The sequence below is a fragment of the Myxine glutinosa genome, chromosome 2 (genome assembly GCF_964187855.1).
Source record: "Myxine glutinosa chromosome 2, kmMyxGlut1.1, whole genome shotgun sequence".
NCBI lineage: Eukaryota > Metazoa > Chordata > Myxini > Myxiniformes > Myxinidae > Myxine > Myxine glutinosa.
Window position 1 is genome coordinate 67,971,154 of NC_136262.1, and position 23,731 is coordinate 67,994,884.

General features: G+C 44.9%; 1 protein-coding gene across 2 annotated transcripts in view; it reads left to right on the forward strand.

Annotated features, from left to right (window-relative positions):
• Positions 1 to 23,731, forward strand: part of IPO11 (importin 11) — a 326,013-nt gene that overhangs the window by 236,029 nt on the left and 66,253 nt on the right. For both annotated transcript variants that reach the window (XM_068108036.2, XM_078773404.1), the window contains exons 20-25: positions 3,491 to 3,604; positions 3,727 to 3,842; positions 3,956 to 4,032; positions 4,187 to 4,266; positions 4,383 to 4,463; positions 20,216 to 20,311. In XM_068108036.2, the coding sequence (XP_067964137.1) occupies positions 3,491 to 3,604; positions 3,727 to 3,842; positions 3,956 to 4,032; positions 4,187 to 4,266; positions 4,383 to 4,463; positions 20,216 to 20,311 (564 nt within the window). The remainder of the gene's footprint in view (positions 1 to 3,490; positions 3,605 to 3,726; positions 3,843 to 3,955; positions 4,033 to 4,186; positions 4,267 to 4,382; positions 4,464 to 20,215; positions 20,312 to 23,731) is intronic.

Below are 23,731 nucleotides of genomic sequence, written 5' to 3' on the forward strand. Positions count from 1 at the left end.
GAGTTGTGATGGCAATGTACAAAAGAGCACGCACAGCTGTAAGGACGAAGGACGGGAACAGTGGTGAGTTTGAGGTGAAGGTGGGAGTGCATCAGGGGTCGGTACTAAGTCCACTACTATTTGTAGCTGTGATGGAGGTGCTGGCTCAGACCGTAAAGGAGGGTTTACCGTGGGAGTTGTTGTATGCAGATGATCTGGTGTTGATTGCGGAAAGTATGGATGGACTGAAGGAAAAGATGAACAAGTGGAAGGAATGTATGGAGACAAAAGGTCTGAAGGTGAATATCGGAAAGACAAAGGTGATGGCAAGTGGTAAAGCATGTGGTGAGGTGGAAAGAACTGGGAAGTGGCCGTGTGCTGTGTGTAGGAAGGGTGTCGGGCTGAACTCCATTCAATGTACAATGTGTGCTGAGTGGGTTCATCAAAAATGTAGTGGTCTGAGAGGGTCATTAACCAGTGTGGCAGCTACATTCAAATGTAAGGTGTGCACAGAGGGAGCTGCAGATGGAGGAAATGTTGAGTTGGATCTTGGAGACGGCGTGAAGCTGGAAGGTGTGAAAACATTTTGCTACCTCGGAGACATGCTGAATGGAGAAGGTGGATCAGACTCGGCAACGGTTGCTCGAGTGAGATGTGCATGGAAGAAGTTTCGGGAACTGAGTGGCGTGCTGATGAGGAGGAGAGTGTCGCTGAAGCTGAAGGGAAAGGTGTATGCTGCATGTGTGAGAAGTGTTATGATTTATGGGAACGAGACATGGGTAATGAACGTAGAGCAGCAACGAAGGCTGGAAAGGGTGGAAATGCGAATGGTTCGATGGATGTGCGGAGTATCGTTGAGAGAGAGGAAGACAAATGATGAATTGCGAAAGATGATGGGAATATTGCCTGTGATTGATGCTGTGAAGAGGAACAGGTTGAGATGGTTTGGTCATGTATTGAGGAAGGATGAAAGTGACTGGTTGAGAAGAGTGATGGAAGTTAATGTAGAAGGAAGTAGAGGACGGGGAAGACCGAGAAAGACTTGGCTAAAGATGGTGGAAGAAGAAATGCGGGCAAGGGGGTTAACAAGGAGAGATGCAGAAAATAGGGCAAAATGGAGAAGATTGTCATGGGGACCGCAAGGCTAACCCCCGCTCTCGCAGGGAACATGGCCTTAAAATGCATGTTGTTGTTGTTGGTTTCTCATCTGGGCAATTTTTTTTTTTTTTTTTTTTTTTTCGGATACAGAGTCGAGGCTCGTGAAAAAGCTAACATTTATCAAACAAACAAATCAAACAAACAAGCAAACAAAGTATATAAAAAGGGGAGCGGTCGACACGATGGGGAGAGAAGGGGAGGAAACACACAAACACAACATTTGAGAGCAGGGACATCGGGAGATGTGTGGGAGGGAGAGGGCCTGGGGGGAGGCAGGATAGGCATAAAACGCAAGGACACCAAGGACTTCCAGGAAAGAAGTCGGCAGCTCAAAAAAGTGGATTTGGGGTGAAATTAGCGGGGGTAGAAAAGATCAAGGTTTTGGATTGGGGAAGATATAGATGATGGTGAACAGCCGTTTTAAAGACCTGGAGGGAGGAGTGGGATTGAAGAGAGTGAGGGAGTTTGTTCCAGAGGCGGAAGAAAAGAGGAATGAAGGAGTGAAGGTGAACAGAGAGTCTTGATTTTGGCAGTTTAACCATAAGAGGGTTGCAGGCAGATCTTGTGTGACCTGTAGGAATATTTGGGGGACAGAGCCCAGAGAGAGCTGGGGGAGCAAGGCCGGAGAGGAGCCGGTAGAAGACGGAAAGACCACCAACCTGCCTGCGGTGAGTAATTGAAAGGCCCTCGGAGATAGCGTCATTGCGGGAGATTCCAATTATTCTGAACGCTTTGGTTTCAACAGCGTGAAGACGAGCTAGGTGTGAGGCAGGAGCACCAGCCCAGAGGGGAGAGCAGTACTCCATTGAGCTGCAGATGAAAGCCTTGTATGTGGTGAGGAGCTCAGGTGTGCCAAGGAAGGACCGCACGACGGAGGATGCCCAGTCGGCGACTGGCTTTGGAGCCCAGCTTGGAAATGTGGTTTTCCCAGGAAAGATCATGGCAGATAGTGAGACCCAAAAGCTTGAGTGACAGAACTTCTTGGAGAGGATTATTCAGAAGGTAGATGGGAGGGTTGTCCAGTCGGTCTTTTCAGAGAGACATCGTAAGAGTGTGAGATTTGTCAAGATTGAAAGACATGTTCCACTTGTTTGCCCAGTCTGTGATTTAGTCCAGGTCTGCAGAGAGTGAGGAGGCTGCAGACTGCCGATCTGAGGGATGAGGAATGGAGCGGCAGAGAGTGGAGTCATCAGCAAAGAGATAGAGAGGATTTTCAAGAGAGTCAGAGAGATCATTGATGAAGACCAGAAAAAGCACGGGACCCAGAACACTGCCTTGGGGAACTCCAGCCTGAACAGGAAGAGGAGATGAGAGAAACCCATTCAGGGCCACACGTTGACCGACTAGAGAGGAAGTCCGCCAGCCATGCGTGGAGATTTCCATGGATACCAAAGGAGGAGAGTTTGGTGAGCAGAGCGGGGTGCCAGACTGTATCGAAGGCACGTCATATGTCGAGGGAGACGGCTCTAATTTCCTGTTTGGCATTGAGGACCTCCATCCATTGTTGAGACAGCAGGCACCTTTTGAGCTAGGAAGCTGATATTTGGACACAACAGTGACCAAGTGATGTGGCTATCAAGGATATTTTAGATTTATTGATTAATCAATTAATGGATTAATTATTTATTGATTAATCAATAAATTTTTTATTTTCGATTAATGACTTTAATTTTCAAAAAGCTTCAGCTTCCGATGAAATACTGGTGGTTGAGGTATGTTATTAGCCAAAATATTTTACGATTATTATTTGTTGATTTTAATTATGCAATTAATCAATCAATTATTGTACACCTCTCCCTCCTAATACTGTCTCTATGTGCTGCTTGGCCGAATCGCCGGGCACCAAAGGCACCCTGGCAATGCCGTGCTGGAGGATGTTATTTATTTATTTGTCGGTGTGCATTGAATGTAGCTCGACATGTGATTTGTATTTTATTTTTCTGAGATATAGCAAATTGGGATCTCCTCTTCTCTTTGTAAGCATTCCTTTAATCTCCACTGCAACATAAAGGTTGCTTCGGCTATTTTATATCAGAGAAATGGACATTAATCTATAAAATAATAACATGGCTAATAATAACACCCCTTGAAAATGGAGCCATGTGAGCTGGACAGGCAGGAGAAAGGTGTCAACATGAGCTATTATTATGGCCACTTATGCTCCGTCAAAGGTCACTAAAATACCTAAATATTAGTGCTACGGTGTCATTGTCTGATCAAACCAGTGTTGCTGTTCTTTTGAAATTTCCTGCGGATCCGCTTGAATCTACCGATGATGCAACATGTGAAGTGCAAAGCCAGTCAAACTGCTCATTATTTATTTTTCGTTTCCATTTGTTTCTGAACTTTATAGATTCGACCCCATGCTGGAGCTTTGATCCAGTACCTGCCAGAGCTTTGGAGGCAGTCAGAAGAACATAACATGCTCCGCTGTGCTATTCTCTCGACTCTGCAAAATCTTGTCAAGGTTGGCACCGGTGCCAGCTCAGCTTGAGTCAAAACTGTGCATCACTCAACATATTTGTCCATCTGGTATGCAAACATACCTTGTGCATTAATCATCATGTCTTATCCTACATGTTCCCACAGGGCTTGGGTGCCCAGAGCATGGGTCTCCACCCCTTCCTCCTACCAATACTCGAGTTTAGCACAGACCTCAATCAACTACCCCATGTCTACCTGCTTGAGGATGCCCTGGACTTGTGGTACGATAAATCAATGTGGGCCTTGAGACAGCACATTTTTTACCTATTTTACCCAGTTTGCACTGTATAATTAAAACATGTCTTTCTCATTCACCCACAAATACTCACTGAAGGCAAATGACTCTGGAGCATTGCATGGAGGCACCACCAGAACTGCTACAACTTTTTCACAATATGCTTCCCATCATCGGTGAGATCAGGAAGGACTATCCTTAAGTTCAGTTATCAAGAACCAACTTTATGTTTGTGCAAATATGGCAGTATCATAAAAATACAGACAACACAACTCATTTTGAGTATAAGGAAATGCCATCACTCATTTCTTTTTCTCACTTGTTATGTAGAATTGGGGTCAGAGAATCAAAAGATGTGCTTCCAAATAATCACAGGCTACATCTTGCTGGCACCTACCCAATTCCTACAGGTATAGTTATTGACTCTCGGATTTTATGATTCCGCCCAGCTGGTGGATAAAGACTAATCCAACGCATATGAAATGCACGACCTACAAATACAAATGCTTAGTTATGCCATTCACAGAGTTACGGACGTGTCCTTTGCAATGCTTTCTACAACCTCCTGTCAGACATCAGTTCAGAGGGATTGGTGCTGATACTGAAGGTAGGCCACTGCGATGCGATCCTACTAAACATTCTGCTAACCAAGCATTTTAGCCATGGATCAGTTGTAATTCTGAGCTTTAATTATTTTTTATCCATTCCTTTTGTCTTACCCATTTCCGTGAATCTTTCTTAAGAATATCTCACCAGTGCTGAATAATTGAATCGTCTTTATTTGTTTATTTATTATCATCTGAACCATCAATCAATCATTTTCTTTTCGTTTTTTTTGTTTTTTGTTTTTTTTTGTATACAAGATCGAGGCTCGTGAAAGAGCTAACATTAATCACACAGAAAGACAAACCGACACCTAAAACATATAACATGGGGAGCGGTAGACAAGATGGGGCGAGAGGGGGAGGAACACAAACACAACATCTGAGAGCAGGGACATCGAGAGATTTGGGGTGGGGAGGCATGGGAAGGGGGGGTGGGAGAGGTATAAAACATATGGACACTGCCAGGACTTCCAGGAAAGAAGTTGGAATTTCAAACAAGGTGGATCTGGGGTGAATTCGTGGGGGTAGAAAAGATCAAGGTTTTGGATGGGGAAAGATAAGAGATAATAATAATAATAATAATAATTCATTTATTTTGTATAGCGCTTTTCCAGAAGCCCAAAGGCGCTTTGACAGAGTGGAAAACATAATGCATAACAATACATGAAAACAACAATTGCAAAAAGACAAGAATCTGGTGAACAAGAGATGGTGGTGAACAGCTGTTTTAAAGACCTGGAGGGAGGAGTGGGATTGAAGGGAGTGTGGGAGTTTGTTCCAGAGGCGGGAGAAAAGAGGAATGAAAGAGTGAAGGTGATATGAGCAGAGAGCCGAGATTTCGGCAGTTTAACCATCAGAGGGTTGCTGGCAGATCTTGTGCGACCTGTAGGAATATTTGGGGGACAAAGCACAGAGAGAGCTGGGGGAGCAAGGCCGGAGAGGAGTCAGTAGAAGACAGAATGACCACCTACCTGTCTGCGGTGAGTGAGTGAAAGGCCCTCGGAGATTGCTTCATCACGGGAGATTCCAATGATTCTGAAAGCTTTGGTTTCAACATCGTGAAGCCGAGCTAGGTGTGAGGCAGGAGCACCGGCGCATAGGGGAGAACAGTATTCCATTGAGCTGCGGATGAAAGCCTTGTATGTGGTGAGGAGCTCAGGTGTGCCGAGGAAGGACTTCGCACGACGGAGGATGCCCAGTCGGCGACTGGCTTTGGAGGCCAGCTTGGAAATGTGGTTTTCCCAAGAAAGATCATGGCAGATAGTGAGACCCAAAAGCTTGAGCGACAGAACTTCTTGGAGAAGATTGTTTAGAAAGTAGATGGGAGGGTTGTCCAGTCGATCTTTTCGGAGAGACATAGTAAGAGTGTGAGATTTGTCAGGATTGACAAATAAATCGTTCATAGGCAAATCCCAAAGATACTGGAAATGTGATGAAATGTAGTTGATAGCAGCTGGAATATTTTAAGCCTAGATTTAAAGAATGGTATAATTAAATAGATTGTTGCTTAAATCCATAGCTTCACGCCTTGTGCACATCCAAATTGTGCACATCCAAATGTCATGCCTTTTCCTCTTGATGGCCTTTTCCTCTGCCCTTTACCCTCCAACAACTGTAATTTCTTCACTTTGTGAGATCTTCTTCAAAAGTAAAGTGCACCGTACCAGATTTGTCTTGTCTATCTGTTGCCATTTGTTCTTTGTGTTGTTAATGATTTTGTAAATCTGTTCCCATGACTTATTGTACTTATTGTACTTAATTGCTGCTGACAGTACTGTATTGATATCAAGGTTATGCCTTTCTTGGCCTCGGTTAGGCCAAGTGCTCATGGGTCTTAAGACTTGCACATCGTTCCTTCTTTTTCTCGTTCCTCTCTCATTTGGTCTTCTCCGCTCATATTCATCATTTATCATCCCTTTCCCTTTTACAATTTAAAACTTGACAAGAATACCCAGACAAACCTTCCCTCAGTTCTTACGCATCAATAAAAGTCATTATATCTTGAACTCTGGTTTTAAGGCCCTTAATAGTCATAAGCCCACATTTACTCTCACCTCATTAAAAGTCATTAGATTTGGGAATTTGGAAAAAAAAAAGTGCATACGGAATATGCGTGCAAACCCACTTGCTTTAGACTGTCCCCGTAGTACAACGTGGGTCCACGATACAATATTGGAACTGCTCCATAGCACTGTACATGGCCTAGATTCACTGAGCTATATAAAGCACTCGTGAGGTACCCGTGCTATGCATGGGAGGGAGCCCCGATTGCAGACAATGCGGAAACGGCGAATGCCAAACCATGAACTAATGAATTCGACATTCCAATGCCACCTTCAATCGAAGACCCATAAGATGAACAGTAAGACCTATGAAGTAAGACCAATGAACAGTAAAACTTGCAAAACTCATGAGAATAAAAAGAATAAGCTTACCTTTGTTAAAGGAAATGAAACAATAATCCGATGTCAAAGATGCCAAAACCACCAACGATAAGTCAATGCGAGAAGTCGATGTGAACAGGGAAAGCTCATTTTATTTTAATTTTTCTTATTAATAATTAATTCTTTCTTAATTAATTCATTAAGAGTTGATTCTTTCTTTCTTTTTTTAAATTTAATTTTTTTATACTATGTATATTATGGTGCCCAACATGATAGTTACATTGGTTCTGTTGTAAGGTTTAAAGTTACGGTTTTATGTACAAGCCGGGTCATTAAAAGGTCAGTATTTCAGACTGAAAAGTCATTATTTTTCAACTCCCTTAACCTGCAGGAACCATGCTTCCTAACTCATTCTTGTTTCATTCTTCCATCTTTCTCCTTCCTTCTCTCCTTTATAATCCTTCCTTTTAATATGCAGAACTCATCTTTAAATGACAATTTGAAATATTTTGTCTCTCTTTACAGTCCTTCCCAAATATCTCTCTCAAATTTTGATTCTTCTTCTCTCCACTTTCCGTTCCTTCCTGGATCAGTCACAAACCCACATTCCATGTCCCATCATATAGCATTACTTTTCTTTGTTCTTTTAACCACTCTTTCCTCCATCCTGATTGCTTTGGCTGTCTTCATTTTGTTGAACTTGGGATCCAGAAAAGAAAGCGAGTTTGCAGCGAATGCAGGCTCACGGCCATTGACCCCTTCATGCCCGCTCCCCCCACATCTCCCGGCCTCCCATCCTGCATCACCAACCTCCACCGCAAATGCTGTTACCACCCACCCACATCCTTCTACCCCTCAGCTCCTATTTCTCTCCCCTCCATAATAGTTTGGACCAGCAATATTTGAGACCTCCGTTACAATAGCACTGATATCTCGATTCAGGTTATTGCTGCACCTTTGTAGGCTTAACATGAATGTTTCTCTCATGGAATGTTTCTAATTCCTCTGTATCTCTCCTTGGATAATCTCTCTTCTGCTTCAACATGCCGCATCCACATGAAAGGGGTGGTGTTTCTGTTTACATCCAGACCTCCATTACTCACAGTTCATTGTCCACACTAATCTCCTATTATACTAACTGTGCATTCCTCTCCACCAATACCTCATGTTTGTTTGGAGTACCAGATGCCTAATGATGATTATTTCATGAATACCTCTATCTCTGCTAACGTGGATTAACTTGTAACCATCCATCGCAATTTTTGTTCATCGTATACGGAGATTTTGACTGCCATCATTCCAGCTGGTTGGGTGTCAATTCTGCAACAACCAGACATGGCATTGCAGCTAATGCTTTCTGTGACTTTTAAGCATATGCCAAGCATCAGGCAGGCCTGTAACCAGAGCAATCTGAGTTGAAAGTAGGAGAAGACAGCCGCAGGCTGGGGTAGCTAGTGGGAGAAAACACAATGGGCCATAGGGACGGTTTCTGCATAGGAAACGCATGATAGGCTGGGTGAAACCGCAGCAAGAGAGAAAATACCACTTGAGCAAAATACAGCCATCTCCATTGGCTTCTTAGTCTCTTGCAGTCTCAGAGTGGGGGTTTTCCCCCAATCCCTGCCCTTTACCCTCCGACCACTGCCCACCCGAAGGCATTCCGAAAATCCCTGCCCTGGGGCGATCAGCGAATTTCCACCTCAACACAATGACAAACAGCTGCTGTGTGGACACTATTCCCTCCTTCTGTAAATTTTGGAGTGAGGGAGGAGTGCCAAGGGAGAAGTGACGTGTTCTCCAGGAATCACCCGGTTGTACAGGATAGCATGAGATTAGACATTTTATCCTAGCTATCTATAAAAGCACAACCTCCCATCTATCTCAAGGGCGCAACATTTTACATAATTAACTCCTTGCCTTAAACACACACACACAATACAGGATCAGAAGTTCTAAATCTAAATGGCTAACTATTGCCTCCTGCCCCACAAATGTAACATTATCTTTCAATCATGGCAAATCTCAGTCTCACTCTGTCACTCTGGAAGGATAATCAAACTAACCCAGCAATATATTTCCATGGTCAGCTACTATAAGAGATTTTCAGGTCTCAAACGTTTAGCTTTCACCCTCAGCAACAACCTCCTGGATTGATCATGTAGCAATTCTGGCCTTTCATTATAGGTCGAGCTCCCTCTGTTTTCTCAGCCCTCCAACCGTCCAAGACGCATGCATTTTCCCATTAATCCCCTCTTGGATAAACTCCCCAAATCCAGGCTCGATGCACACCTCAATTGTATTGTTCCTCTTTTTCTCTCCTTTTTCCCTCGCCTGAGGAGAGGGTATTGCATTTGAGTCCGTTTGTTTGTCTGTTTGTTTGTCAGCACTGAATAAATATGATTTTCTCTGCAACCGTTGGTCCAATTGACAGGAAATTTTCACCATAGGTGCAGCTCCACCTGTATAATTTTTTTAATGATACTTATGACGTCATAGGTTGCGTGGTATGCACGCCATCTTGGAAATACCGAAAACTTTGCACCTCTATATCTCCGAAAGCGCCGCATTGAGACATGCGCTGCATCTCTGAAAAAATTGAGACATGGTTCATTGTAAACAAGCATTCTGAGTATTGCGCTGCAATACATGTCCCCTACCGGCAGTCTGTCGTCCGGAAAACTGTTGGGGAAATTAAAAAGGGTTATTCACCCACAGGTTCTGAATCGTTCCAAATCGCTAATTACCTCAGGGCGGGCTCACCTGTGATTCGCACTCGGGACTTCGATTTATACACCTTGCAGACAGGTCAGCAGAAGCACGAGAAAATAAGTTGTTGATAAAGAACCTTTCGAGTCGCTAAATATCAGTAATTTATTATATTTTCTGGTTCACGATCAATGATCGATGTGTATATATATGTTGTTCGGCTTGGCTCCGCCCCTCCGGAAAGCGCGCTCTGTGTCGCGCTGTTGACTTTCACGAGACGAGGCTGAGGCCGCGCAGTGCGGCTTGAGGAGAACTCCAGAATAAACAAGAGATATCCATTTAATAAAAAAAAGAATTTCGTTTAATTAACGATATCTGCCAAACCACGTGCCCTATCGCAAATTCCAAAAGGACATCTCAGTAGACTGACATGCTGAACAGATCTGTGAAGTTGTCCCTCGATTGGATCAAAAATGAGGGAGGGGCTCGGTTTTAAAGGTTCATGCTTAAAAACATCATAACTCTGAAACCATGTGACGCATAACGTCATGCTCGGTGACGTTTTTGTTCGTCATGGGTATGCGATTTTGCCTGCAAAGTTTGGCCTCGATCTGTTCAGCCATTGCAGATAAAAAGGGGTTTTTGTGTTTTCACAAAAAACAATATGGCGGCCGAACCACGTGACCTGTGATGTCATAATTACCATTAAATGTGATGTGATGTGATGGGTGTGATGTCACCCCTACGGTGAAAATTTGATCTCAATCGGTCGTATTATTGCAGAGAAAATCTTTTTTAAAGGAAATTAAAAACTTAAAATGGCCCTGAGTTAAGGATCATCAGAATTATCAGAATTCCCAAAGTTCAAAGTGCCATAACTTTGTCAAAAATGATAGAAACGTCGTGAAGTTCGAACTTTATCTGTAACTTATCATGAGGAAACCATGTGCCAAGGTTGAAATCATTAGCATTAAGCGTTTAGAAAAAAAGGCCGGAAAACTGTTCTTTGTGTGACGGACTGACAGACGGACTGACAGACTGACAGACTGACTGACTGACGGACTGACGGACGGAGGGACGGCGTGCAAACCTGTTGTCCCCTCCGGTGTACACCGGAAGGGGACTAATAACTTTCCACGGGGAATAAAATATGTTAATGATGATGTCATAGGTGCCTCCATTATGACGTCATAATTCGACAAGTACAAAACTTCATCCGATCAAAATGAAATTTATTTAGCATCATCTCGGGATAAATTCGTGGACAAAAAAAAGAATGATTACGTCATCGGTCACGTGGTTTGGCCGCCATATTTGTTTAAACACAAATTGTATACCAAAGCCTTTAAAAAACACTGAAAACACGTCCTGGTTTGTATATGCAATCGAGACTCGTGGAGGAGCTTGTATTGGTACACTGAACATATCAGGACACAACAGCACAAAAGGAACAGCAGAGAGAGGTTTTTTTTTTTTTTTTTTTTTTTGAAAGCTCACAATATATTATATCCTTATATATATGGGCACATTATATATACTAGGGCATGCCCGTACGTGGGTGCCCGTTCCTTGCCAAAAAAAAAAAATAACGCTACCCGTACGCTCTACCCCGCCCGTACGCCCGTAAACAAAAAAAACAACGCTCTTCGCTTCCGCCCTTCGCTCTGACTGAATTGGGAGAAATAATGCGCATAAGAAATCGAGAAATTATTATTTTCTCCGGAAGAAATCGAATTACGAACCGTAATGGCGCACGCGCTCGGCTCGGCTCGCTCTCACATCGGCCACGCCTACGCAATAACGCGTTCTGTGATTGGCTGCCGGAAGTGCAGTCTTCACTGTCCGGAAGGTCGCAAATCGCAGTTACGATGAATCGCAAATTAGTTTTAATTAGTTTTAAAACATAGTTTAACGGCAACATAGTTTTCCAACGTGAAATAAATGAATACGCTCTCAAATGTGCCGTCCGAGGCAGAGTCTGTTCGCCACGTTCGGCACACGTGATAGCTCGCTGCTCTCTGATTGGTTGAATCGTTTTTTGGACATAGCTCGGTAACTACTTCTCCGATTAATATGAAACCTTGAAAAGGCACATCCTCGGGTCCCCAGCAATATACCTGGCAAGTTTCAAGTATATCGGACCCGTGGTTGTCGAGAAACAGCGGTCACAGACATACAGACATACAAACATACAAACATACAAACATACAAACATACACACAGAGATTACTGGAATTATAGATAGATGTGCTTATATATATGGACTTCCGCTTCCGGTCCACTCGAGCAAGGAGGCTTGCTTCGATCTCTCCACAGCATCGAAGTCTCTCCACATCGAATGGAAGTATTGGTCAGAAGAAGAGTGGACATATGTTGTGTGCAAGAGACTAGATGGAAGGGAAGTGGTGTGAGAATGGTGAAGGGTAGGCAGGGACAGAAATACAAGTTTGTGTGGCAAGGGTGCCTGGAGGGTGTGAATGGTGTTGGTGTCCTGTTTTCTAAGGAGTTTGTAGACAGTGTGGTGAGTGTGACTAGAGTGAGTGATAGGTTGATGATGGTGAAAATGATGATTGGAAAGCTCTTGGTGAACGTCATCTCGGGAGATGCTCCGCAGGTTGGTCGGAGCGATGAAGAGAAGGACAAGTTCTGGTGTGCGATAGAGAAGCTGATGGAAAACGTGAAAGATGAGGACGTTGTTGTGGGAGGAGGAGACCTAAATGGACATGTAGGAAGGAGTATGGATGGTTTTGAGGGAGTTCATGGGGGTTATGGATATGGTGTGAGAAATGGAGAAGGTGAAAGGATTTTGGAGTTTGCTGATGGAGCTGACTTGTTGATTTGTAAAACTCAGTTCCAGAAAGAGGATAATAAGCTTGTTACATACACGTCAGGTGGGTCGACGACAACCGTTGACTACCTGATGGTGCGTAGGCGAGATAGGGGGCACCTCCGGGATACAAAGGTGATCCCGGGGGAGGAGGCTGTTTCACAGCACCACTTGGTTGTCTGCGACATAAGGGTGAAAGGTGCGAGGAGAGCTCGGCGGTGAAGTACCAACCGAGAATGAAGGTGTGGAGGTTGAAAGAGGTGACAGTAAGGGAGGCATTAAAAGAGAGGCTGAGTAGGGTAGAGGATGATGTGGTTGAGCTTGAAAGTGGTTGGATGTCAATGAAAGCTCGTCTGTTGGGAGCTGTTGGTGAGGTATGTGGATGGACAAAAGGACCACCGAGGCACTCGGAAACATGGTGGTGGGATGATGAAGTTGGAAAGAGGATTGACGAGAAGAGGAAGAAGTTCAAGGAGTGGCAGAAGGCGAAGGTTACGGGAGCAGAAACAGCAGAGCATGGAAGTTATTAGGCAGCCAAGAAGGCTGCAAAGAAAGAGGTAGCAAAGGTGCAGGAGGCATGTAGGAAAATGTTTGGAGAACGCTTGGATTCGGAAGTGGGTCAGAGAGCAGTATTCAGGATTGCAAAGCAGACAGCGAAAGAGAGGTGTGATGTGATGGGGGTGAGTTGCTTGAAGGATGATGTGGGACAAATCGTTGTGGACCCAGATGGAATTAAAGGAAGATGGAAAAGATATATGGAAATGCTGTTGAAAACAGAGAATGAATGGGATGGCAACATAGAGAGTACCCCAGTTTTAGGACCGGCAGAGAAGATAACTGAGAAGGAAGTTGAGGAAGCGATAATAGCAATGAAGAGTAGAAAAGCGGAAGGGCCGACGGGAGTTGTGGGAGATATGTTGAAGGCAGCAGGAAGTTGGGGGTGTGAAGAGAATGACAGAGATCTGCAATCTGGCGGTGACAGAAGGCTGCATTCCAGTGGATTGGGAACTGAGTACCCTCGTCCCTCTATACAAGGGGAAAGGTGACCCTCTAGAGTGTGGCTCGTACCGAGCGATAAAGTTATTGGAGCATGGAATGAAGGTATTGGAAAGGGTGTTGGAGAGGAGGATAAGGAATAAAGTGAAGATCGACGAAATGCAGATTGGATTTATGCCAGGAAGAGGAACGACAGACATGCTTTTTATTGTGAGGCAGTTGCAGGAGAAGTACATGGAGAAGAGGAAGAAGTTGTTTCTTGGGTTTGTTGATCTGGAGAAAGCATTCGATAGGGTTCCACACAAAGTATTGACATGGGCAATGAGGAAGTTAGGAGTGGAGGAATGGTTGATCAGAGTAGTGATGGCAATGTACAAAAGAGCGCGCACAGCTCTAAGGACAAAGGACGGGAACAGTGGTGAGTTTGAGGTGAAGGTGGGAGTGCATCAGGGGTCGGTACTAAGTCCACTACTATTTGTAGCTGTGATGGAGGTGCTGGCTCAGAACGTAAAGGAGGGTTTACCGTGGGAGTTGTTGTATGCAGATGATCTGGTGTTGATTGCGGAAAGTATGGATGGACTGAAGGAAAAGATAAACAAGTGGAAGGAATGTATGGAGACAAAAGGTCTGAAGGTGAATATCGGAAAGACGAAGGTGATGGCAAGTGGTAAAGCATGTGGTGAGGTGGAAAGAACTGGGAAGTGGCCCTGTGCTGTGTGCAGGAAGGGTGTCGGAGTGAACTCCATTCAATGTACAATGTGCGCTGAGTGGGTGCATCAAAAATGTAGTGGTCTGAGAGGGTCATTAACCAGTGTGGCAGCTACATTCAAATGTAAGGTGTGCACAGAGGGAGCTGCAGATGAAGGAAATGTTGAGTTGGATCTTGGAGACGGCGTGAAGCTGGAAGGTGTGAAAACATTTTCCTACCTCGGAGACATGCTGAATGGAGAAGGTGGATCAGACTCGGCAACGGTTGCGAGAGTGAGATGTGCATGGAAGAAGTTTCGGGAACTGAGTGGCGTGCTGATAAGAAGGGGAGTGTCGTTGAAGCTGAAGGGAAAGGTGTATGCTGCATGTGTGAGAAGTGTTATGATTTATGGGAGCGAGACATGGGTAATTAACGTAGAGCAGCAACGAAGGTTGGAAAGGGTAGAAATGCGAATGTTTCGATGGATGTGCGGAGTATCGTTGAGAGAGAGGAAGACAAATGATGAATTGCGAAAGATGATGGGAATAGAGCCTGTGATGGATGCTGTGAAGAGGAACAGGCTGAGATGGTTTGGTCATGTGTTGAGGAAGGATGAAAGTGACTGGTTGAGAAGAGTGATGGAAATGAATGTAGAATGAAGTAGAGGACGGGGAAGACCGAGAAAGACTTGGCTAACGATGGTGGAAGAAGAAATGCGGGCAAGGGGGTTAACAAGGGGAGATGCAGAAAATAGGGCAAGATGGAGAAGATTGTCATGGGGACCGCAAGGCTAACCCCCGCTCTAGCAGGGAAAATGGCCTTAAAATGCATGTTGTTGTTGTTGTAGAGAGAGGGGGGAAACAGCAACAATAGAGTTGAAGGCCAAGACAGAGGGTGAGCTGGACTAGCAATGGATGTGGGGAGGAATGGGGGGGGGGGGGGCAGGAGAGGATGCATGGCATGGACAATATGGATACATCAGGAAATTCACATGAGGGAAAACTGGAAATTTGGCAGGAGGGATTGGGGTGGGGGTTGGGGGGTTAGCAAGGGTAGAAATATCATTGTTTTGGATTGGGGACGATCTGAACTTCATTTGTGGAACTACCTTCATTCGCACTTTTCAGTCACACTTTTTTTTTTTTTTCTTTTTTTTTTGTATACAAGGTCGAGGCTCGTGAAAGAGCGAACATTAATCACACAGAAAGACAAACCGACACATAAAACATATAACATAGGGAGCGGTAGACAAGATGGGGAGAGAGGGGGAAGGACACAAACACAACATTTGAGAGCAGTGACCGAGAGACATGGAGACATCGAGAGATCTGAGAGAGGGCGAGGGCTTGGGGGGGGGGGGGGGCGTGGGAGGGAGGCGGTGGGAGAGGTATAAAACATATGGACACTGCCAGGACTTCCAGGAAAGAAGTTGGAATTTCAAACAAGGTGGATCTGGGGTGAATTAGCGGGGGTAGAAAAGATCAAGGTTTTGGATGGGGGAAGATAAGAGATGGTGGTGAACAGCTGTTTTAAAGACCTGGAGGGAGGAGTGGGATTGAAGGGAGTGAGGGAGTTTGTTCCAGAGGCGGGAGAAAAGAGGAATGAAAGAGTGAAGGTGAGCAGAGAGCCGAGATTTCGGCAGTTTAACCATCAGAGGGTTGCTGGCAGATCTTGTGCGACCTGTAGGAATATTTGGGGGACAGAGCACAGAGAGAGCTGGGGGTGCAAGGCCGGAGAGGAGTCGGTAGAAGACAGAAAGACCACCTACCTGCCTGCGGTGAGTGAGTGAAAGGCCCTCAGAGATAGCTTCATCGCGGGAGATTCCAATAATTCTGAAAGCTTTGGTTTCAACAGCGTGAAGCCGAGCTAGGTGTGAGGCAGGAGCACCGGCCCATAGGGGAGAACAGTATTCCATTGAGCTGCGGATGAAAGCCTTGTATGTGGTGAGGAGCTCAGGTGTGCCGAGGAAGGACTTCGCACGACGGAGGATGCCCAGTCGGCGACTGGCTTTGGAGGCCAGCTTGGAAATGTGGTTTTCCCAAGAAAGATCATGGCAGATAGTGAGACCCAAAATCTTGAGCGACAGAACTTCTTGGAGAGGATTGTTGAGAAAGTAGATGGGAGGGTTGTCCAGTCGATCTTTTCGGAGAGACATAGTAAGAGTGTGAGATTTGTCAGGATTGAAAGACATGTTCCACTTGTTTGACCAGTCTGTGATTTTGTCCAGGTCTTCAGAGAGTGAGGAGGCAGCAGACTGCCGATCTGAGGGAAGAGGAATGGAGCGGCAGAGAGTGGAGTCATCAGCAAAGAGATAGAGAGGATTTTCGAGAGAGTCAGAGAGATCATTGATGAAGACCAGAAAAAGCACGGGGCCCAGAACACTGCCTTGGGGAACTCCAGCCTGAACAGGAAGAGGAGATGAGAGAAACCCATTCAGGGCCACACGTTGACGACGACTAGAGAGGAAGTCCGCCAGCCATGCGTGGAGATTTCCATGGATACCAAAGGAGGAGAGTTTGGTGAGCAGAGCGGGGTGCCAGACCGTGTCGAAGGCACGTGATATGTCGAGGGAGACAGCTCTAATTTCCTGTTTGGCATTGAGGACCTCCATCCATTGTTGAGACAGCAGAAGCAGCATGTCCAGAGTAGAGTGACCTGGTCTGAAACCAAATTGATGATCAGAGATCAAGCCATTGGAGAAGAGGAAAGATTTCATATCCGAAGCAATGATGGATTCCATGACTTTGCTGATAATTGGGAGAAGGCTGATTGGTCTGTAGTTGCTAGGATCTGTTTTTGCACTTTTTTTGTGCAAAGCGGTGATGTTGGCTGATTTCCAAGCAGATGGCAGTTGACCTTGAGCAAAAGAGAGGGTGAAGAGAACAGAGAGAGGGTGAGACAGAGCAGCAGAGCAGGATTTTAGGACCCGTGGGCTAATGCCGTCGGGTCCAGTTGCAGAATCAGAGTCGAGGGTTGACAGAAACTTTTCCACCTTGTCAGGAGGAAAGGACACGGAGTCCAGGAGCAGCAGGGTACGACTGGGTATGGTGGGTACAGAGAGGGATGGGTTTGGGACACAAGATTTAGAGGCAAACACAGAGTTGAGGCATTCAGCTTTTTCACGTGCGGAGTCAGCTGTGTAGCCGTTTGAGGTAAGGGAGGGGATGGAGGGGGAACAAACACCAGAAACGGATTTGACCAGACGCCACCAGGATTTGGAAGAGGGAGACAGATAAGAGAGTTCGGTCTTGAGAACGGAGAGATATTGTTTCCTGGCTCTCCTGAGGGTGGACACACACTTGTTTCGGGCTTTGTGAAAGGAAAAGAGATTTCCTTCCGTTGGATTTGCTTTCCAGGAGACGAAGGCAAGTTGTTTCTGGGCAACAGCCTCACCACAAGATTCCGTGTACCATGGACGGGAGGAAGGGTATGACAACTGAAGACGAGATGGGATAAATCTGTGCATGAGAGAGAGCAATTTACTTTGGAAGAATTCCCAGGATGAGTTGATGTCAGAGGCGGTAGAGATGGGAGACCAGTCCAGATGATTGATGGCTGCTTGAAGACCGTGCCAGTTGGCCTGAGTGAAATGCCAGACTCGTCGACGCTGAGCAGGCTCCCTGAGGATGGTCAGAGAGATGTCCACTTTAACAAGGACATGATCAGATGATCCGACCGGAGCAGAAGAAGAGCAGCAGACATTTTCAGGGAAGTTAGTCATAACCAAGTCCAGAAGAGAAGATGTTCCGTTGACTGAGATCCGGGTCGGGAAATTGACAGATTGTGTCAGTCCCAGTGAGTCGCAGAAGTCCTTTGCTGAGGAGCCATGGCTGGTGAGAGAGGTACCCACACCCAGCCAACTGGCATGATGACAATTGAAATCACCACATATGAGGAAGAGAGAGTTGGGATGAGTCGATAGAAGTTGGTCCATATCATCAGACAGCGAGATGTAGATTGAGTCATCACTGTTTGGTGGACGGTACAACACACATATGAACAAGAGGTGGGAGCGAAGGGGAAGCCGTAGCCAGAGGTATTCCTGGGGGTGAGGTGGAGAGAGTGCAGTGCAGGGCGAGTGAGGAAGAGAGTTTTTGATAAAGATAGCAACCCCGCCTCCAGGACGAGGCTCAGGTCTATCATACCGGAGGAGGGAGTAGCCCGGGAGAGATACTATGGAATCAGAGACATCATAAAGGAGGAAAGTTTCTGTTAAGCAGATCACGTCTGGTTTGACAGAAGCAACCTGTATGGAGAGATCAGTTAAGTTTGAACGAAGGCCCCGGATGTTTGAGGTCCATACCGTTAATGAAGAGGAAGGGGGAGCATCAGATACAGAACAGGGGGGAGGAGGGGTAGGGTAAGATGTGGAAGAGGTGGAAGAGGTAGGGAGAGCTGTTGAAGGTGTGTCAGAGATTTCAGAATAGCTCGGAGAAAGGGAAGGATGGGGCGGACAAAAGGTTTGATGGTGATTGGGTGAGCCACAATGAGGTGTTATTTGAGGAGGGGGAAGAGCGAGGCAGAAGGTTGGGGGAGATGGAGGTGAGAGTTTGAAGGGGGAAGAAGCGGGGAGGACGCTTTGAGGAGGGGGAGTGAGAGGGGGGAAATTGAGAAGCAATGAGGGTGGGGAGATTTGAAGGGGAGGGGTGAGGGGGGAGTTTGGGAGGGAAGGGGCAAGGGGAGGGATTTGAAAGGGATGGGATATGGGGGAGATTTGGAGGGGAGGGGTGAGGCAGGAGTCTAGGAGGGGAGGGGCGAGGGGGCGTCTTGGCGGGGAGGGGTGAGGGGGTAGTTTAGGAGGGAGGGGGCAAGAGGGGAGATTTGAAAGGGATGGGTGATGGGGAAGATTTGGAGGGGAGGGGTGATGGGGAAGATTTGGAGGGGAGGGGTTATGGGGAAGATTTGGAGGGGAGGGGTGAGATTGGATTTTTGAAAGTGTACGATTTATGGGAAACGAACATTTATTGCAAAATGAGTTTCTTGTGACCTTCGAGTTAAAAATACGTTTAAGGACGCTGGATGGAGGATGGAGTGCAGGAGAGTTTAGGGAATGTAGAAAAAAGGCACTATAGGAGATGGATATTTTTTTTGGGATGAATTGATTTGGTGAGCAAGTCGAAAGCAGCCTTTTAAAGAAGAAGAAGAAAAAGGTGTTATAAAATATGACGGAATACATAACTTGAGGGGAAAGTGTAAACATTGAAGGTTAATGAGTGAAAACTATCTGGGGAAATGGGGGAGAAACACGTGGTCGAAGAACGAACGAACGAATAAGAATGAATAAACGAATGAGAACAGAGAAGGAAAATGTTTTTTTTTTGTTTGTTTGTTTTTTTGTTTTTTTTTTGAGTTGAGATTTACACAAGGAAGTAGGCTATGGGTGAAAAGACTGGGAATACAGAGAACGAAAGTTATTGGATCACAAAAGACGGACCGCTGAGAGAAAAACAAAGCCTCAAGGTTGTACAGTGCACACTGTACAAGGCCTCAAGACACGACACGGCAAACAGACGATCAATTTATGAAAGATAAACACCGAGAAACAACCAAAGTTGCACACAATAACTTCACACACCGAAAGATAAATACAGTTTCGACAAAATACAATTGTGAACAGACTTAACTTCGAAAAACGTGGAGACCGTGTGGAGCTTCGAAAATCCCTGCCGCCGTACACTATTCCCTCCACTGCTTCAAGCAGACAGTGCTCTGCCATCTCATGTCATTCCCTATCCCTAATTAATATATTTTATACCACCATTAACCCTACATAACCCAAACCCTCTTACTTGCAGGTTAGTCTTTCCTCACCTCCTCTCTCTGTCCTTTTTTCTGTTCATTAATTCCCTTGTTATATCCACCTGTTTCCATACATTCAGTTCATTGCCTCTTTGTCCTCTGTCACATCGCTCTTCCATGATCTTAGATTTTATGTAAAAACAATGCAATGTCTGACTGTTCTTCATGTACCATCCTATACGAAATATAATGAGTGGCAACATGTTGGACAAAGATCAGGAGCCACGAATGCAATTACAAAGCCTGTGTTGCTCACACCACCAAAACAAATTATTACCGTAAATTGTACTCCACGGCCAAGGAGAGAGGGATGAAGCTGTGATTTGATTGTTTAAAGGGCTTTTGTTTCCTCAGGTTGTCGAAACAGCAGTTCGAGTGAGCGGCGAGTTGGGGGCTATCTCCTTCAAATCCCTACTACCCACAGTTCTCAAAGGCATTCTGGACCAAGAGGTAATCCATGGGGTCATGTTTCTTTGTTTCGTTAAGATGTCTTCCTTTTGTATTGAATATTGTAGAGAGTTCGCTGGTATTTTTTATTTAATTTGTTGCATTTACATTTTGTAGCTTTAGCAAGAAAAAAAAAGGCTGATTGTAAAATTTGGTTAATTTAGAAAAACTTTTCTGGTGAAGGTTATTTTGATCTCATATCTTCTTGGAAGTCGTCTCGTTAAGTAGGGGGTGACTGTTTCATTGAGTGGCTAAATATTCGAATTTCTATGTAAAAAGCATTGATTCAATATTGCTTATAATTAGTATCAATGATTGTGATAGCAGGGTAAAAAATAGTCTTTCAACATTTTCAGACAACACAAAACTTTAAACACCTAGAAAGGAAAGAAGAGGTGATCAGATTCAGTAAGGCCGAATCGTCCAGTCAATCTAACAAATGTTATGGCTCAATCCACCACTAATTGCAACAGAATTGTTTTCACTGCTATGCATTTCAGAAATGTCCCCTTTGCACCATACTAAAAGTATACCAAAATGTATTTGGTGGAAAGCCGTCAGATTTGCCTAATATGCAAATTAGCTGCCACCATTGAAAAAAATACAGAATTTCCACTGTAACTTTGTATCTAGGCATCCAATAATAGCAAATGAAGTGTTTAGACCCATATTTTCAGGGTTGATGGTTATGAAAAGTTCATTTCTGGATCAATAATATGCATACAATTCAATGAAATATGCAATTTAGATCCTGCCATTAAAAAAAAAATCGATTTTCTTCAATGACTTTGTATTCAAGCATCCAATCATGGCAAATGAAGTGTCGAGACCCATCTTTTCATGGTCATTGGATATGCTTAGCACATTTCTGGATTAATTTATATGCATTCAATTATGCAAAAATTCAAATTAGCTATCCTCATTATATGAAACTGCTATTTAACTTTGTGCATGTTTTCGATTTTGTTGCAAAGTGCCATATCTAAGGGGTTTGTGGTGTGACAGATGAACATTGACCAGAGCATGTACTATAACAAGAGTTTAGTGGTGGTCAGGAGGCTCAAATTTTCAGGGTTAGTGTATACATAAGGCAATCTCAAGAGCTGTATGAGGACATCTCTTGGTGGATGCTGCCCTCAATACGATGCTGTTAGCGAATGCATACAACCTCCCCCTGCCAACATATTCCGATATGGACCAACTGGAAGGAACAGCAGAAGATCCTTCTGAGGGGTCACACATGATACATGAACAGATGGAACAGGATGTGGCAGATGATGTCATCCAGGAGGAGGAGGAGGAGGAGGAGGAGGAGGAGAATGCCCAAGAACAAAACAAAGCCTTGTTTGAAGCTGGTGAACGATTTGATCGTTTAATGGTAGATCCAAGTGTTGCTGATGAGGTGTCCTCCTCAGAAGCTCTCAGGCGCATCGCTGAGAAGCTGAAGGAAGAAAAGAACTCTATGAATGATCTACGAACAGCACGCCTCTGGCTGCAATCTATGGATATGGTAGAGATCTTACGGAAATTCATAAAAGTTTAGCGTATGGTTAATTGGATGCTGCAACTTCAGGCCGTACATGATATGCCTCCGTACTTTGCAGCATCGGGGCACAATCTGTATGCAAGTCTACATACTTGTGCCTTCAAATGATGAAACAACTTGACAAGAATCAACCAGAAGTGTATAGGAGTTTCATGAATGGACTTCATATCGTCAGAAGAAGTGAACGTTATTGGGCTGGCCTATCAACCTACCTCGCGATAGAACAAGCGCTCATGAGGAGCATGAAGACCAGTGGTGGCTTAACTGGAGGCAGAGGAATGACCGAGATACAGAGATTGATATGGTTACTGGCAATGCCAGCCTGTGCCGAAGTGAATTGTGCCATGCAGGAGCTCACAGGTGTGACCTATTATACCAGTGAACAGCACAAGGACAATTCCAAATCAAGACAACAACGTGATATAAAAGACACATATGCACTGCTCGGAGCCTTCAAGGAATGGAACCCTTTCAGCAGTGAACCATCTCTACATAGTATTTTGAGTGGCGTTACTGCACATGACACAGTGAATGTTGACAACACCAGATCTGTGGGGGCAAACTATACTAGATTCCATGGTTGGGAAGAGTGAACGACTATTCATTCCAACGCAAAAAACAAGCAGTCACACTTGGGTCAAAGACAGCTGTTGTCATTGATAGAGACAGTGCAAGTTGATCCACAGTTGCTTTTCCAACGACTCAGCATGATTGCCACTAGTGAAACACAAGAAGATCCAGCATCTTTGTTCAAGTATGAGCTCTGTAGTCATCCTCCAGCACTCTTCGACCCCTCGGGTCTTCCTAGGAAGCCAAATAAACCAGCGCTTGGTGATACAATTTGAGAACTTGTTAAACATGATCAGTCAGATCCAGCTGGTGATGTCCACTATGTGCTTGATGGAGGTGCCCTCCTGCAACATCTGCCATGGTCACATGGGCAAACTTTCGAAAGTATATGTCACATATATTACTTATGTGATAAGCAGGTATGGGAAGGCAACAATTGTCTTTGATGGCTATGAAGATGGATGAGGATGACTATGAGGATCAAGGATGCCACACATTGGAGATGGGTAGGAAGCTGCATAGGACCAAATGTCACTTTCACTGGCCAAACAGTCCTGGAGCTGAAGAAGAATGAGTTCCTAGCAAACACAATAAATAAACCACGCTTCATTTACATCCTAAGAGACTCCCAAGAGAAGGTGGGATGTCTGACAATTCATGCCAAGGGGGATGCTGATGTGCTGATTGTCCAGACTGCAGTGGAATCTGCAAAGACAATGGATACAGTTCTTGTTGGTGACGACACGGACCTACTGATACTTCTTTGCTACCATGCCGACATGCAAGGGAGGGACATAATTTTCATGCCTGAGCAAAAACTTAACGCAAAGAAACGTCGAGTATGGAACATCAAAAAGACCAAGACGACCTTGGGAATGAATGTCTGTGACAGAATGCTATTTCTACACACCCTACTTGGCTGTGACACAACATCCAGTGCATATGGCATTGGCAAAGCTGTTGCCCTGAAGCACATCCAAAACAACGTCCAATTCATGAAACATGCCAACCTGTTCACACAGGAAGGAGATGCACCAAAGGATGATATAGTTGCAGCAGGGGCGAAGGCCCTTGTATGCATGTACAATGGAAATCAAGATGAAAGTATTTATGCCCTACGATACAAGCGTTTCTGTGAGAAGGTTGCGAAAAATACCAAATATGTTGAGGCCCAGAACTTGCCACTAACACCTGCGGCTAGAAAGTATTACAGTCTGAGAGTGTACTTCCAAATTCAGGAGTGGAAAGGAAATGTTGGACAATTGAAACCAGATGAATGAGGATGGAAGATCAGCGTGGGTCAGTTA